Source organism: Magnolia sinica, chromosome 6, assembly GCF_029962835.1.
Source record: "Magnolia sinica isolate HGM2019 chromosome 6, MsV1, whole genome shotgun sequence".
Classification (NCBI taxonomy): domain Eukaryota; kingdom Viridiplantae; phylum Streptophyta; class Magnoliopsida; order Magnoliales; family Magnoliaceae; genus Magnolia; species Magnolia sinica.
Window position 1 is genome coordinate 86,217,620 of NC_080578.1, and position 17,204 is coordinate 86,234,823.

Sequence of the window (17,204 nt, forward strand, 5' to 3'; positions counted from 1 at the left end):
TGGTCCGGATTAGTTTAATGTAGTGCCATGTGTCATAGGTATAAATCATCACCATTTTAAAATAGGTGTTTAACTAACATAGAAAAAACACTTGAAAAAAATAAGATTTCAGGTAGCTTATGCTATCCACGCTACGCTACATGCATATGCCACGTAGCGTTATATATATATATATAATCTCCACAGTCCCACTTCTTATCCTTTTATATTGCTAACATTTTGAACCAGACACTTTCCCTTTCTCCTGCCCGAATTCGCTCCTGCTTCCCCTTGCAGTTTGTGCAACTAGGTTTTGAGAAAGACAATTCACTTAAGATGGAGCAACAATTGTATTTGGAAATTTTATTTTTTATTTTTTTGCTTCTCCCATAGTTGTTTTCATCTTTGTTTTTGCTCAATAATGAAGTTTCATCGTTTATCCAAGAAAGGAGGTTCATATCTATGCACATAAGAAATTTTTTTTTTTTCCGTTACTACTTTATCTTGTGAGTCTCTGATATGTGTTTATACCAGTAGTTCTTGTTGTCATTTGTGGCAGATTATGTGGTTTTGATGAGTTATTGGATCTGATGATTAAATAATTTGATGTTCCATGTTAATAAGAATATTCTAATATGGGTTCCTGATATATCTTTTAGGGGGTGCACGGGTTGGGAGGGAGAATGGGAACGAGAATTATTGATCCTCAATCGTTGGTCTTTGACCATGCTGCTCAGTTCTTCACAGTGAATGATTCTCACTTTCATGAGTTGGTTGATGGATGGAAGGAGAAGGAACTTGTTCGAGAATGGACAGGGCTGATTGGGGAGTTGGAAGTGGGTGGTAATTTTGTGCCGATTCCTTCCACGTCCTCCAGATACATTGGTGTGGAGGGAATGCGCCCCCTTGCAGATTCGATTATGTCTCAGGTAATTGCTATTTGATCCTTTTCCTTTTCTTTTATGTAGTGTTCATTATGAGGTTGGCTGACTTAGAGAGTTGACTTGGGACTTCCCCAGGTGGAACTGATTTTTGTGCCCCACCAATTTAATAATTTGTAGACTTGGTGGGGGTAGAAGCATTACATGAATCAAGTGAGTTTCCCTGGGTTTTTGGATGACTTGGACGAATCACTAAACCCAAGTGAGTCGTGTATGCCCATTGCCTCCTCCTCCTACCTTTCGCTTTCAGCTCATAAACTAAGAAATTTTGCATGTGGCACACCGCACACAAATGAATTAAATCAAACCTTCCAAAATGTGTGCACAACCTAGATGGACCTTAAAATAAGCATTGTACTGATTCTATTACCTAAATATCCGGTGGGTGGAAGTTTAATGGACGGCTGAAATTAAAAATATCCAATGGCCTGAATACAACAAACAAGTCTTCACAAATTAATAATTAGGATTGATCAACTGATCTGACTTTTCGAATATGATACATATACCATGCACCCCCCACTGGCTATTTTGAGTTAATATGGGGTATGCATGCAATTGATTGGTTGAGTAACAAAGATCATCCTTTGCTTGAGAACAAAACAAGGAGAGAGAGAGAGAGAGAGAGAGAGAGAGAGAGAGAGAGAGAGAGAGAGAGAGAGAGCTCTATTTCTTCCAACAAAACCACCTGAGCTACGCTCAACTGGAAAAAGCAGGAACATGCAAAACTATCTTTTTTTAAACAAAGAACATACATCCTAAATTTGGCAAAATAAAAATAAAAATTGGTGCATGAGCACCACTCCCTTTAGTCCATTTCATCCTCCCATGGACTTTCACTCTATTTCTTCCAACTGACTTCCTTTAAACAGAGTGGATTCAAAGCCCAGTAGGTCATGGACTTTCACTCTATGGGAGATCATCTTCACCCTTTCTGGTTTGTTATTAAAGCTTCTATCATTGCTGTCTTATCATATGGACCAAAAGGTCACTAGAATGGGCAAGTTCCATAAGAACACCTTTTTCTTCCTCATGCCCATCTCCGAATTTGCAACAATGAGGAGACTGATTCTGCCATAACCCATTACTTCCTACTATACTCCATGGCAATATTGCTTAGGTATAAGAGATGAAATTTGACACCTTTTACAGGATTGTTTGACGTTGACCATAAACCCATCAACCTAACCTGTATTGCTTGGTGTGGGTTACTTATAAATTTATAAAGGGGTGATGGTCTCTACTATACTCCCATATCCTTAAGGGCAATCACTTTCGTTCTTTAGTGGAAGCATGGAATAGTTTTGTATTTGAAGTCCTCTTTTAGCTACTGAACACAAGATTTTTGCTCTCAGAAGATTGATTCTTGAAGAAGAGCTTTATCTAGGTTTTGATTTGCTAAGTCAACGTCAGTCTTTTCTTTGTCAGAAGTCACGTCACCTTGCTGACGTCAGTAGCCGTATGGCTGGCGTCAGCATTGTACAGACACATGGACTCCGTTTGAGTTAAAAGTTTGGGGGTTTGATAAATCTTGATTTTAGAAGAGTTGTTATAATTTTTCCAGAATTTTTTGTACCTCCTTTCATGGTATTTTAGGCGAAATAGAGAAATTCAAAAATTGGGCCCATCTTCTGTTTTTCTTCTATTTACCTCAAATCGGTAAGTTTTTCTTTGGTTTCTTTGCTTAAGATGGACCGAAATCTTCCTCCCAAGCTACCAATGGAGGATTTTTTTACTTAAGATCAATGTTTGAGAGGTTTTTAACCTCAAACGAATGTGCGGCTAGGCCGTTTTTCACTCGATTGGGCCTTTTTTGACCGAGTTTCATGGTATTTTGGATGATTGTTATTTGTTTGAGGTTTATCTCTTATTATCTTGAAGGATTGAGTGAGGTAGAGTTGTTTGAATCAATCCTTCTTGACGTAGGGCCTCTCTCGGCATAGGTTTATCTCTCTTAGACTCTCCTATGGCTGACAAAGGGCCCTCATCTCTTGGCATAGAGTCTCTTGAATCCAACCCCTTGCAGATTATCTCCACTAATCACATACAGGGCCACTAACCACATACACATTCTCTATATCAACCACTTATTTCCATGCAAAATCCCTCTCTCTTTGCCTTTAGACATCTCTAAGTATGACTTCTTTGTTATTTATTGAAACATCACAAATTCATGATATAGACCACAATTTGGATGCTCCGGATTGATCTAAGTGCTCTATCTACGATATGGACCACAATTTGGATGGTCCGGATTAGTTTAATGTAGCGTCATGTGTCATAGGTATAAATCATCACTATTTTAAAATAGGTGTTTAACTAACATAGAAAAAACACTTGAAAAAATGAGATTTCAGGTAGCTTACGCAATCCACGCTACACACTACGCTACGCTATGCTACGTAGTGTTTTCGCTATATATATATATATATATATATATAATCTCCACAGTCCCACTTCTTATCTTTTTATATTGCTAACATTTTGAACCAAACACTTTCCCTTTCTCTTGCCTGAATTCTCTCCTGCTTCCCCTTGCAGTTTGTGCAACTAAGGTTTTGAGAAAGACAATTTGCTTAAGATGGAGCAACACTTGTATTTGGAAATTTTATTTTTTATTTTTTTGCCTCTCCCATAGTTGTTTTCATCTTTGTTTTTGCTCAATAATGAAGTTTCATCATTTATCCAAGAAAGGAGGTTCATATCTATGCACATAAGAATTTTTTTTTCCGTTACTACTTTATCTTGTGAGTCTCTGATGTGTGTTTATACCAGTAGTTCTTTGTTGTCATTTGTGGCAGATTATGTGGTTTTGATGAGCCATTGGATCTGATGATTAAATAATTTGATGTTCCATGTTAATAAGAATATTCTAATATGGGTTCCTGATATATCTTTTAGGGGGTGCATGGGTTAGGAGGGAGAATGGGAACGAGAATTATTGATCCTCAATCGTTGGTCTTTGACCATGCTGCTCAGTTCTTCACAGTGAATGATTCTCACTTTCATGAGTTGGTTGATGGATGGAAGGAGAAGGAACTTGTTCGAGAATGGACAGGGCTGATTGGGGAGTTGGAAGTTGGTGGTCATTTTGTGCCGATTCCTTCCACGTGCTCTAGATACATTGGTATGGAGGGAATGCGCCCCCTTGCAGATTCAATTATGTCTCAGGTAATTGCTATTTGATCCTTTTCTTTTTCTTTTATGTAGTGTTCATTATGAGGTTGGCTGACTTAGAGAGTTGACTTGGGACTTCCCCAGGTGGAACTGATTTTTGTGCCCCACCAATTTAATAATTTGTAGACTTGGTGGGGGTAGAAGCGTTACATGAATCGAGTGAGTCTCCCCGGGTTTTTGGATGACTTGGACGAATCACTAAACCCAAGTGAGTCGTGTATGCCCATTGCCTCCTCCTACTTTTCACTTTCAGCACATAAACTAAGAAATTTTGCATGTGGCACACCGCACACAAATGAATTAAATCAAACCTTCCAAAATGTGTACACAACCTAGATGGACCTTAAAATAAGCATTGTACTGATTCTATTACCTAAATATCCAGTGGGTGGAAGTTTAATGGACGGCTGAAATTAAAAATATCCAATGGCCTGAATACAACAAACAAGTCTTCACAAATTAATAATTAGGATTGATCAACTGATCTGACTTTTCGAATATGATACATATACCATGCACCCCCCACTGGCTATTTTGAGTTAATATGGGGTATGCATACAATTGATTGGTTGAGTAAAAAAGATCATCCTTTGCTTGAGAGAGAGAGAGAGAGAGAGAGAGAGAGTTAACTCTCTATTTCTTCCAACAAAACCACCTGAGCTACGCTCAACTGGAAAAAGCAGGAACATGCAAAACTATCTTTTTTAAACAAAGAACATACATCCTAAATTTGGCAAAATACAAAAAATAAAAAATAAAAAAATTTTGGTGCATGAGCACCGCTCCCTTTAGTCCATTTCATCCTCCCATGGACTTTCCTCTATTTCTTCCAACTGACTTCCTTTAAACAGAGTGGATTCAAAGCCCAGTAGGTAAGTCTCCCTCTCACTATATGGGAGATCATCTTCACCCTTTCTGGTTTGTTATTAAAGCTTCTATCATTGCTGTCTTATCATATGGACCAAAAGGTCACTAGAATGGGCAAGTTCCATAAGAACACCTTTTTCTTCCTCATGCCCATCTCCGAATTTGCAACAATGAGGAGACTGATTCTGCCATAACCCATTACTTCCTACTATACTCCATGGCAATATTGCTTAGGTATAATAAATGAAGTTTGACACCTTTTACCGGATTGTTTGACGTTGACCATAAACCCATCAGCCTAACCTATATTGCTTGGCATGGGTTACTTATAAATTTATAAAGGGTGATGCTCTCTACTATTCTCCCATATCCTTAAGGGCGATCACTTTCGTTCTTTAGTGGAAGCATGGAATAGTTTTGTATTTGAAGTCCTCTTTTAGCTACTGAACACAAGATTTTTGCTTCCAGAAGATTGATTCTTGAAGAAGAGCTTTATCTAGGTTTTGATTTGCTAAGTCAATGTCAGTCTTTTCTTTGTTAGAAGTCAAAGACAGTTCTAGCTCAACTTGACGTTTAAGAAACTCATCCTCAGCTTGCCCGATGTTTTGGAAAAAGTCACCAAAAACCTCCTTATTCCATGGGAGGACAGTGCCTTTTAAGCCTTTAAGCTTTTAGACCATCTCCTTGTCCACTGTGCCTTCTCCTGTGATATTTGGAGAAGGATTCTAGAACTCTTTGTATGCATTGGTGTTTGAAGCACTGGAGGCATCTACCGTGGTATTCTAAATCGGTTATGTAACGGTCATAACCGTTACGCGTTACGGGGTCAGCTGTTATAGAAAAACGCGCCGTAACAACCCCGTAATGGTCCCGTAACGGCCCGTAATGGTCCCGTAACAGCCTGTAACGGCCTTGTAACAGTCCTGTAACGGCCCGTAAAGGACCGTAACGACCCCATAACGGTCCCGTAACGGTCCAGGAAGAACATTTTTCAAAAAAAAAAAAAATGGCCGTAACGGCCGATACGGGGGCTGTAACGGCCGTTACGGCCCGTATCATAACGGTAATGGTGGTGGCTGTTACGGCCACCATTACCGTTACGGAACACCTTGGCATCTCCTACTTCTCAAGGAATTTGTCATGTACACAGACCGCTAGAAGGTTTCTTCAATTCCCCTGCCTTCTTTCATAAGATGCATACATTTGTGATGGTCATTCCCCTCTTTTGGAGTTGGTCGACAGTAAGGATTTTTCCTTTAGAAGCCAACCATATGAAAAGTATGGCTCTTGGTGGCCTTGGAAAATGCTAAATATGCACCATAGGATTAATCGGTCCTCCCCTTCCCCACATTTGATAGCCTTGTAATAGAACTTGACTGAGAAAGGACCATTCTTTTCGAAGTTCCACCTCCAGTCTTTGCCTCCCCTCAGTTACAGATTTACAGTTTCATTCTCTTTCTTGCAAATGAATGAAACGCCTAATCTCCTCACCACATAAGTTCCTGCGGAATCGTGGAGTCCATGCGCATCCGTTCCTTTCTCTATCAAAGCAATAAGATATGAAAGTGTGTTTGTCCATTGTTGTACTGAGCAGGCTTCCAAATTCTTCACTTAGTGGCCTCTGTCCATACCATGGGTCGCCCAAAATTTGACTTGAGCTCCGTTACCTACCACGAAAGATACCTCTTTCTGAAATTCCTAGATTTCTTCCATCACCACCTTCCAAATTCCCGATTCCCAGTAAATTGATGATTCTTTTGTGAACCACTCCCCTTCTTGTTACAATATTTCTCCTCTATTACTTGCTTCCGTAGGGAATTATCCTTAATCCCAAATCTCCACAGCCATTTTTTTAGAAGTGCCCGATTCATGACTGACGGATTTTTTATACTCCTTCCTCTATTGGTTTCCGTACTTCATTTGACCAAATGATATTTCTTCCTATTCTCCCTCCTTCCCAGAGGAGATTCCTCTGGATTCTTTCGATTCAACACATAACCCGGATTGGGCATTAAAATATAGATGTGAATATACCCAGCATATTTGATAGCATCGCCTTAATTAAAGTGGGGCAGCTACCCAAACCTAAGTGCTTACTTTTCCACACTGATAGCATTCTTTTGATGCATTCTATTGCTGAATCCCATAGTCTCTTAGCTGCTTTGCCGATGCATAGGGGTAGGCCAAGATCTGAAGCCGGTGAAAACGCTGCCTTGCAACAAAAAATACCCGCAAGCTCCTACAACCCTTCTTCATTTAATTGCTGCATTTCAATCTTTTGTAGATTAATCTTCTGACCTGACACAATTTCAAACCATGAAGCTATTTTTTCATATTAGCAATCTGCTCCTCCTTGGTATCACAGAATAACAATATGTGATGGGGAGATGTCCCGCCCATGCAACCCCCCCCACCCCCACACACACACACACGCGCGCGCGCGCGTACGCAAGGAGGAGGGCCCCACCATCGATCTAAATCAATGACGACATCCAGGGAAGACCCCCTAGTTAGAGGACTGCATTTTGGTTCCTTGGAGTGGACCCGATCGTCATGTGAATCCCACCATGAGTTCTTTTGATCGTGGCCCACTATTCCAAACGATCTAGTACTTTGAGTTTTGCTTATTGTTGTTTTTAGGAATATCATGGACGATTTAGATTACTTTGATTAATTGTTATTTTTTATTACTTCGTCTCCAAGTAATAAGGTGCGCACATAGCGCGAATTTTGGGGTATAAGATTTTATTATAAATAGGCACCACTTGTAGTCATTTTTCTTATTGAAGATTGAATAAAATTTCTGCTTTTTCCTGCTTCTCTCTGAGTTGTGAAGCCTAATTGGATGCGGAACCCTCCATTCTTCGAAGGGCAAACTACCGTAGTGCGAAGCCACATCCATCCCAAATCGCCCTTATCTCGTACCATCCATATTCCTTTTCTCCTACAGCCATCCCCTCATTAAATCCACACACGTTTTCAGCTAATCTTTCCACTACAGCAGATTTCCAGAATCTGGCCCTGCAAGAGGGCTGAAACTTCGGCAGAGCACCGTGCATAAACTAGACATCCGATCGGCGTGAAACTTGGTGTGAAGGTGGACCTCCCCTGGCCGACCAGCACCTAGCTGGCTGATTTCAGATTCGTGGGCCCCACACACGTGCGGGTAGGATCCCACGCACGTGCATCAGGCCCGGGCCGTTGTCCACACGTGTGGATCATCTTGGGTTCGTTTCTCTCTTCTATTTCACTCCTCTCTCGCCTTATTTCCTTGACCTTAATCTTAGATAATCCTAAAACCCAAGTCCTCTTCCACTTTTGCAAACCCTAGGTTTTCCTTATTTGAAACATGTGAATCTCTTGGATTGGAAAGTAATCCTTTGCATGTGTGGATGAATTTACTCTCTTTTGAACATTGTTTAGTCTATAATTTTTAATTGATCCAGCCCTAACATGTGTAGGCTTGGACCCGCATAGATTCCTCTTATTGAATGCTTGACTTTTATGTGGGATGTAGAATTTTTTGTGATTGTTTTAAAATTAGTGTGATCTAAAGCCTGAAATCTTGCATATCATATTTAATTTTCACGTCTTGCATTAATATGTCATTTGTGTATTGAAGATGAGATATTTGCATGTTGCCCCTTCCAAACTTAAAGCCACTTATCAAACCCACAACCACTGCTTTCGACATTATTCTACTTGGTGCTTCTGCGATCACTGCAAATAAGTTGACAGTGTGTCCCCTTGAGGGATACCTCTTGAGCTCCTAAAGAAACCTTTTGTGCTTCCATTTATAAAAACTGAATGGTGTTCTAAGGAGACACGACTATCACCAAGACGGTCTAAATTTGCTCCATGGATGCACTGTCCTTGCCCAACCAGATTGGGCCATTGAATAGTTGTCATTTCAATAATCCATTTGACTTCCACCAGTTGGACATTTAGGGAAAAAAAAAAACTCCAATATGCATTTGTTAAAAAAAATAAAAAAAAAGCAATGTGAATTTTAACTTCTAGTGCATCTAAATAGAGTGCCAAGATTTGGCCAGTTTAATCTGTATGCCACATGTACAATTCTTTAATATTTCTCAAAAAGGGCCAAACTACAAGATATTCCAATCTGGGGTATTTGTATGACCATCCCAACAATGCCCATCATATCAGTGGTATTGACAATTGACAAATTATATCAATGGTATAAGTCACTGGAAAGGAAAAATGATCCCCAATTATGCAGAGCATGACTTGCCCGAGTCAAAAGTTTGGGGTTGGAATGAGTCAAGTCCAAGTCTGCCAACCTCGTTCTATTTTATGTGTAGGGAGATGCTCCCATGTGAATTGGTGGGCAGGGGAGACTCATGTGCACCAAATGTGGCCGATTGGGTGGGCCCATTGTGACGTGTTGTTGACATCCACTCCAACTATCAGATGTGTCACATCATGTTAAGGCAAGGACCTAAAACTCAGGTTGAATCTTGATTCAGGTGGGGGTGTGGGGCCACATGAAGGAAACAGTTGGTGGGAATGCCCGCTCTTGATTTCGCCGTGGCCCACCTGATGTGCAAAATGGCCTATTCTTTGGCCTCGTCCTTATCCAGGGTAGATCAAGGATTGAACGGTCCAAATTCAACATAGAAAACATCCTTGGCCCATGCGGAATCAAGGGGGGCATCCGCCCTACCAACTGTTTTCCTTGGTATGGCCCCCTTGAATTTTAGATCAATCTGATTTTTGGGCCCTGGGCCTAACTTGCCATGGCAAGGTATTCCATATCGGTAACGGTGGCCATAACGGTCACCACCATTACCGATACGGATATCGGCCGTAACGGTTGAAGATTTAGATTTGTCCGAAAAATTCTAAAAAAATATCTAGAAAATCCAGAATAATGTAAATATTCCAAATATGTCTTCATTTTTTATTTTTATTTTTTAACATGTTTATGGTAGTGTAACGGTTCACTCTTTGGTGAGAGTGTTGTATCGGGCTATCTAGTGAATTTGTGAACATGATTATAAAGTCTCTAATGTTTACACATCACAATCAAGCACTAGAACTAGAAATCAAAAAAAAGGCATAAATACTGCTTTTTCAATTTAAAAAAAATGGCCCTTGGAGGTTCTATTCGCTCGAATCACTTGAATCTATGGTTTTAATATTAAAAACTATAGTAAGAGTGGTCGAAATTAGTTGTAAAATGACCTAGGAGAGTTTTTAGAATGAGAAAAGCAAAAAAAATAAAAATAAATAAATAAATAATTATTTAAATAAGAAAAAAAAAAGTGGTCGTTTTTTGACCTTTATGGGAGTTACAGTTATTATGCCCCCGTAACGGCCCTTACGACCATCGTAACGGCTGAGACAGTCTTAAAAAACCAACTGTCCCGTTTCACCCCTGTATCACGGTAACGGTCATGGCCGTTACCTATACATATCAGCCTTTATGATACGAAACACCTTTCTTGATGGGCACATCTGATGGTTGGTTTGGATGTTGGCAACAAATCACGGTGGTGCCCACCTCATTTAGGCCCGGTTCTCATGGGATTACCATAGAACACACATGTTGATGCACAATAAAAGGATTTGCGTTGAATATGAATGAGAATAAGCACCCATTCATATTTTCCTTTCTCAATTTCCTTAAGACCTTATTTAATTTTGTTGTAATTATGCTTGTTTCTGGATGGAGATAAAAATTGCTGGTTTGGAATATTCTGCAATTATTAGCAGTTCATTGTATTAGGGATTCAGGGTGTTTTTGGAACTTCTAAATGTTGGCATTGTATATGTATACTTTTCAGTAGAGGCGTTTATGATATTTCACAAACAATTCAATTTTAGTATGTAGACAATGCCAACATGACGATCAGGCCATTGGACCACTTGGACCACAAGATCTTTAGACCTTATGGGTCCCTTTTTTATTTCTTAGTTATTATTTATTTTGGACATGATGGATACTTTTTGGTTTTATTTGGTTTGGTTTGCTTATTTTAGAGTGGGCCACATTTTACTCAAGTGTAGTGGCAATTTTGTAATTAAAATTTCTGAAAGTATAAAAGCAATGGGGTGGGCGTTCAAGGTTCCCATGCCTTATTTTGTGAGAAAAAAAAGGAGTTTTCTCTTCCTTAGCTTTGTGAGAAAGCTTGTTACATCTCCGGTAGTGATTGGAGAAGGCTACGAGACCCTCATGGAGTGATTCCACTTTATCCTTCTTCTCTTTTCCCTTCGTTCCAAGGTAAGCATCTGTTCTTCCCCATTTCATCTCTTCTTTCTTTATCATCACCTTTGTTTTCTTTCTTCTTCTTGCCAAACCCAACCCAATCCAATCTCTTCGTCCTTGTACCCACATCTAAGCTATCCCACATGCCCACCCGCACCTGCGTTCGTACAGCTAGCCCGCCGCCCCCCCCCCCCTTTTTCCTTCTCTTTCCCTCATTTCTTCCATGAACCTTACTCTTTAAATCCCCTTAAAAATAAAAAAAATAAAAAACAAACCTAAACCAAGGATTCCAATTTTCCCCAATTTGCCAAATCCCCAAATTCCTCTAAATTCTTAATTTCTCATCTTCCAAATTCTTAACCCTCAGCTATCCAAAACCCTAATTCCTCAATTCTACACCAAAACCCCTAAATTTCCCAACCCTAATTTCAAACCCTAACCCTAAATGTCTAATCCCCCAATTCTAGCTTATCCAAACCTTAATGCCCTTCAATTTTGATCATCCTAATCATAGTTTTGAATTTATTAAAACACAAACTATTCCTCCCATCCAAAACAGCCCTGTTATTGTGGAATTCCTAATTTGCATGCAGGGTTTACATGTGAATCAAGTTATTGCTTACACTAGATGGGAGTTCTGAATTGGGACCGATGTATGAACCAAATAACATGTGAGATCAAGTAGCAGAATTAAGATAATTAACAAAAAAAAAAAAAAAAACAAAAAAACAAAAAAACAAAAACAAAAACAAAAACAAAAACAAAACAAAACATTGCCATAATTATCACGAATACCATGAAAACCAAAGAACACCATGCATAATCCTAGCCCAAGTTACCAATATCGTCACACAAGATCATTAAATAAAAGAAAACTAGGATCTAATGGATGTAGGGACATCCAATTAACATAAGGTATAGTCTATTTCAAAGTAGAAGGCCTAATACAACCTAGGGTAAAATTCGGATTATGGGAATTGGGGAAATATAGGAATTGAGGTTTATGGGATCAAATTGGGTGAAGGGAGAAAAGGGTTTTTAGGTTAGGATGTGGGAATTAGGGTTTTGGATAGAACGGTATAGGGATTTTGTGTGAATTGAAGAATGGGAAAAGTTAGGATTTTATAATTTTATGGTCACACGTGTGTCGTAGTTGGATGGATTTAGGTCTTTTAGGGTTTGGGATTATAGATGGGCAAATGAAAGATGGATTTAAGAGAGGATGTAGGCTTATGATGGGAGAATCGAATAATTTGAAGAAAATACCTTGATGGAGGGGAAAATAGATGATGATGTGGGGATAGATGGAAACCTCGTACATCCGTTGATTAGCCTCACACCAATCTCCCTTCCAAATCACATGAAAGTATCTTCAAATCTCATAAAGATGGAAGAAGAAAGCAAGAGCTTCTCTCTCTCTCTCTCTCTCTCTCTCTCTCTCTCTCTCTCTATCACAAAATCCAATGAAGGAGAGGTCACACGCTCACCATCTTTTGTAGCTCCAAAAAAGTTCAAAAATTACAATAAACACTCTGTTTTGTGAATTTTGACAAAAATAACCCTAGTCTAACTAAATCAACTAAAAACACTCATAATGATATCCAAATATAACATAAACAAAACGAAATCCTATAAGTTGATAAAATCTAAGAAAAACTAATGTGAACGATTCACCATCAATCGCCCGATCATGTGATCCAATAGCACGATCGTTACGTTCCTCCAACCAACGGTCTGGATCACTCCATAAAGTAGCTCATGTGCATCTTCTCAATGTGGGGTCTTCCAGATGCTCGCACATGCATATGGGGTCTTCAGCATGATCATGGGTACTCGCCTAGCCACAGGAAAATCAGTGCGGCCCGCTTCCTCCTCTGATACGTACGCAAGGGTATACTTGAAGTGATGTCTTCATTAACTCTCCGATACGTACGCAAGGGTGTACATGAAGTGATGTCCTTATCAACTCTCTTTGGCCCGTCGGGCCGAACCCTCGTGTCGAATCAATTCCTTTATCTCATAGCCCAAGCCCCACATCCCATAGTTTAGGACGTTGGCCAAACCCTCATCGTGGGCCCCACTTCACATGGGCCTACCCACCTCGACTGTGTCCCCGCATTAATTATCCCCGGCGAGGAGTCTCGAACACGAGACCTCCCTCCCTGATACCAATTTGATGTAGGACAATTAGCCGCTTGCTCTAAAAGCTCGAACTGATAGAGTGTGGTGAATCAATTCCTTTATCTCATAGCTCAGGCCCCACATCCCACGGATTAGGACGTCAGCTGAACCCTCATTGTGAGCCTCACTTCACGTGGGCCCGCCTCACATGAGCCTCACACGGGCCACCTGCCTCGAGTGTGTCTCCGCATCCCACAGGCTACCCCACTCAAGCCCGGTGTGAAAATGCCCCTGCATTAAGTTCCATCTCCCATAGGACCATTTTCCTCTTTATCTTATGATCATCTCTTTGTGGGAACTTTTATGGTCTGAATTTCATGCTAGTTGTAAATATGAATTTTATTAAATTGTGGAAGGAAAGCCTGATTTTATGTTCTAATTACTTTAGTTTAACTTGTTTGATGATCTCAATGCATTCATACTAGTTTAGGACTTTCGTCCTGCATCACACCCTATGGCCGTACATGGAAGAAATCCCCAATTGAACGCAACATCACCCATTCCACATTGAACAACTTGAAGAATTCTATCAAATCTCCAATGCAAAGGAATAATGCATGGATGAATGATCTATCGTTTCTGTATTGATTAGGCAAAGAACGCAACCATTATGAATAATTGCATTTCTATTTCTCAAGTGGTCAATCATAGGAACTCCGTTTTTACCAACCAACCAAGCAAAAACCACAATGGGGCCCTATATAATGGCTTTGCACACTATTATGTCAAGGGTTTGAGGAGTTGATGCCATCATTGGCAAAAAAAAAACCCAAGAAAAAGCCCCAAGGAGGCCCCAGGAACTTCCATATTTGATAAATGGAATTTGGGTTTCTAGAAAGAGGTGAGAAGATAATTAAATTGAAAGACTCGAAGGAGAACTGGCTCAACTTGCCCTAACTCCACAACCACCTATCATGGTCCAATAGTGTAACAATTGGACCGTATGACTTCTCCATAAGACCCATAAATTCAACAAATTCTACATCAATTAGATTTCTTTTGAAGCGGGTCTCCCCGAGTCCCGTTTTTGTACACGTAACGGCCGTTACGGGCCCGTTAGGGGCGTAACGGCCGTTACTGACCTGTAACGGCTATTACGGGCCTTGGAAAAAAATAAAAAAATAAATAAAAAAAACCTTACCTTTTTCCTTTCTTTTCCTCGTCTTCTCTCTTTCTTCTTCTTCTTCCTCTTCTCGGCCTGCTATGGCCCTACTGCGGCTGCGGCTGCGGCCTCCTCCTCCTTCTTTTTCTTCTTCTTCTCCTCCTCCTCCTCTCTCTCTCTCTCTCTCTCTCTCTCTCTCTCTCTCTGTTCTTTCCCTCTTTCCCTCTTTTTTCTTCTCTTCTTTCCCTCTTTTTTCTTTTCGGTTTCCCTCTCTCTCCTTTTCTTTTTCTTTTTTTTTGCAGGCGTAAGCTGCTGTAGGTATGTGTCACGCTGAGACGAGCGCTGACACTCCTCGAGCTCCGAGTTGTACGAACGGTTCGAAAGAGATCAAAGTTTTATGGGCTCCACAGTGATGTATTTATTATATCTACACCGTTCATCTATTTTTAAATATTATTTTAGAGCATTACCTAAAAAATGAATCGTATCCAAAGATCGTCTGGACCACACCAAAAATAGCAGCGGAGATGATGATTTTCACCGTTAAACAATTCGTAGGCCCACCGTAACATTTATTTTCCATCCAATCTGTTCATAAGGTCAAAAAGACCTGAATGAAGAGGAAAAACAAATTTCATAATATTGATCTAAATGTTCTGTGATCCCAAAAAAGTTTTCAATGGTAGACGTTCAATCCCCCACTGCTTTTTGCAGCGTGGTCCACTTGATAATTAGATCTGTATTATTTTTCGTTTCAAGCCTTAAGACGATCTCGTCAAATGAATGGACGGTTTAGATATAACATATTCATCATGGGTGGGGCCCAAAAAACTTTGACATGTGTGCTACACTTCACAATCCGAGTCCTGCCTAATTTGGGGCCTTAAAAATTTGTACGAAAGACATATATTAACTTAAAATTTACCAATTAAATTATAAACTGCAATTGCTAACTCACAATGCCAAAATCAAATTATTTGAATAGTTTTAATTGTTATCTTGTGTACTCTTATTTTTTAAAATAGGGCCTTTTGATTTTTTTCATGATTCACTATCCAATAAATGTCCACTAATACATAAGTGGGATAATAACAATAAATTGCATGAATTTGAGGCTAATTTGGGACATAGATTGGTCCTCCAAGTCAGCCCGAAATTGGCAACGCCATCTACTTGAATTTAATTTCATTTTTTTAAAGAACTACTGGGAGAAAGATATTAAATTGTTAAGTATATAAATTAGATATTTAGAAAATTAAATATATACATTTTGTAGTCAAATTCAGGTTACCTGGTTCAAAAATTAATCAGACAGTCCGATACAGCTTCTCACCAAAGAGTGGACCGTTACACCACCATAAACATATTCCAATTTATAAATGAATGCATATTTGGAATGCTTAGAATATTCCGGATTTAATACATATTTTTTTATATTTTTTTGGCAAAAAAATTTTTTTACGCCATTACGGGCCGTTACGCCCCCGTATCGTTGTTACGACCCCGTATCCGTATCGGTTTTGGAGGTCACCGTTACGCCAACCGATCTCAGTGGGACAAGAAAACTCAGACTCCACTCCTCACCCCTTCCCCACCTGAGCTCTTCTTCCTCCACATCACAGCAGCGACCACAGCTCCAGTGACCACAGCTCCAAGGAGAACCAGGCCAGCAACGATGCCCACGATGGGGATGGTGGGCTGGGAAGATGGCTCTGGGAAAAGGAAGGGAAGGTGAGGGGCCCTGACCCTGCTAAAGCTCTCCAGAGAGGTGGAGAGGGGTGACCAATTTGACTAATAAGGTCAAGGAAGCTGTTCGCTTCTCATGTGCTGATGGCAAGAGAATCCGTTTTTGGTAAGATTTATGGTTTGGGGATCGTCCTCTTAGAAATGTTTTTCTGAGACTCGCCAACTTGGCCCTAGATTTGGGTGTCACCCCAAATCAGCGCTTCACCTATGTTGGTAATGCTATGGTTTGTGCTCCCCCTTGTAGAAGGAATTTGATGGATGATGAAGCTAATGAGTTTGCGCAAATGCTGGAGCATCTTCATGGTTTTTCCCCTATTCTGGGTGCAAGAGACGCAATGGTTTGGTCATTGGATAAGTCGAGTCAGTTCTTGGTCCAACTCTTCTAATAATTGCTTGGTTCCTCCATGTCGGGTGCAAGGAAGCCTTCTTGCGTTTTGTGTGGTTTTACAGGGCCCCTACTAAGATCACGGCATTCATGTGGTTGGTGGGAAGGAATTGTGTGTTAACGTTAGATAACCTTTAGAAGAGCACTATAGTGTTGCACAATTGCTGTGTTGTTTTGGATGTATGCGACAATGGTGAATCATTTGTTTATTCACTGTCCTTTCTCTTAGAAGGTGTGGAACAAAGTGTTTGCTTCCTTTGGAATAGCATGTGTGATGCCTTGTCAGGCATAAATGATGCAGTAATATAAAAAATGAGTTCATATCATTCAAATGTCACACCTTACAAGCAATAAAACACAAACAATACAACCAAATACTAAAAAGAACAAAAAATAAAGTTTGGCCTAAATCCACATGGAGTTCCAAGGCGGCTCAAAGTTGTCATCCTTTTCTGAACTGGGGCGGTTGTCAGGCTGCTGCTCTACATTAATGTAGTAATGTGCCCAGCTGATGAGGTGAGGATGCCATGCCACATACTCTCTAACATATTGATGATACTGATTCTCCCCTACACTAGTATGCTTGTGGATAACTGG

The 17,204-nt window shown here is 40.1% G+C and overlaps 1 protein-coding gene across 9 annotated transcripts in view; it reads left to right on the plus strand.

Moving 5' to 3' along the window:
* LOC131248993 (uncharacterized) overlaps window positions 1-17,204 on the plus strand; it is a 37,386-nt gene that overhangs the window by 6,926 nt on the left and 13,256 nt on the right. For 7 of the 9 annotated variants that reach the window (XR_009172576.1, XR_009172578.1, XR_009172577.1 and 4 more), the window contains exon 2: window positions 639-908. The exons of 1 other annotated variant lie outside the window; for it this stretch is intronic. Coding sequence is in view for 4 of the 8 variants with exons in the window: in XM_058249533.1 (XP_058105516.1) it covers window positions 639-908 (270 nt within the window). In the remaining 4 variants the exon portion in view is untranslated. Of the gene's footprint in view, window positions 1-638; window positions 909-3,821; window positions 4,092-17,204 lie in introns of all 9 variants that reach the window. One more of the 9 variants, XM_058249532.1, reaches the window with a different exon arrangement.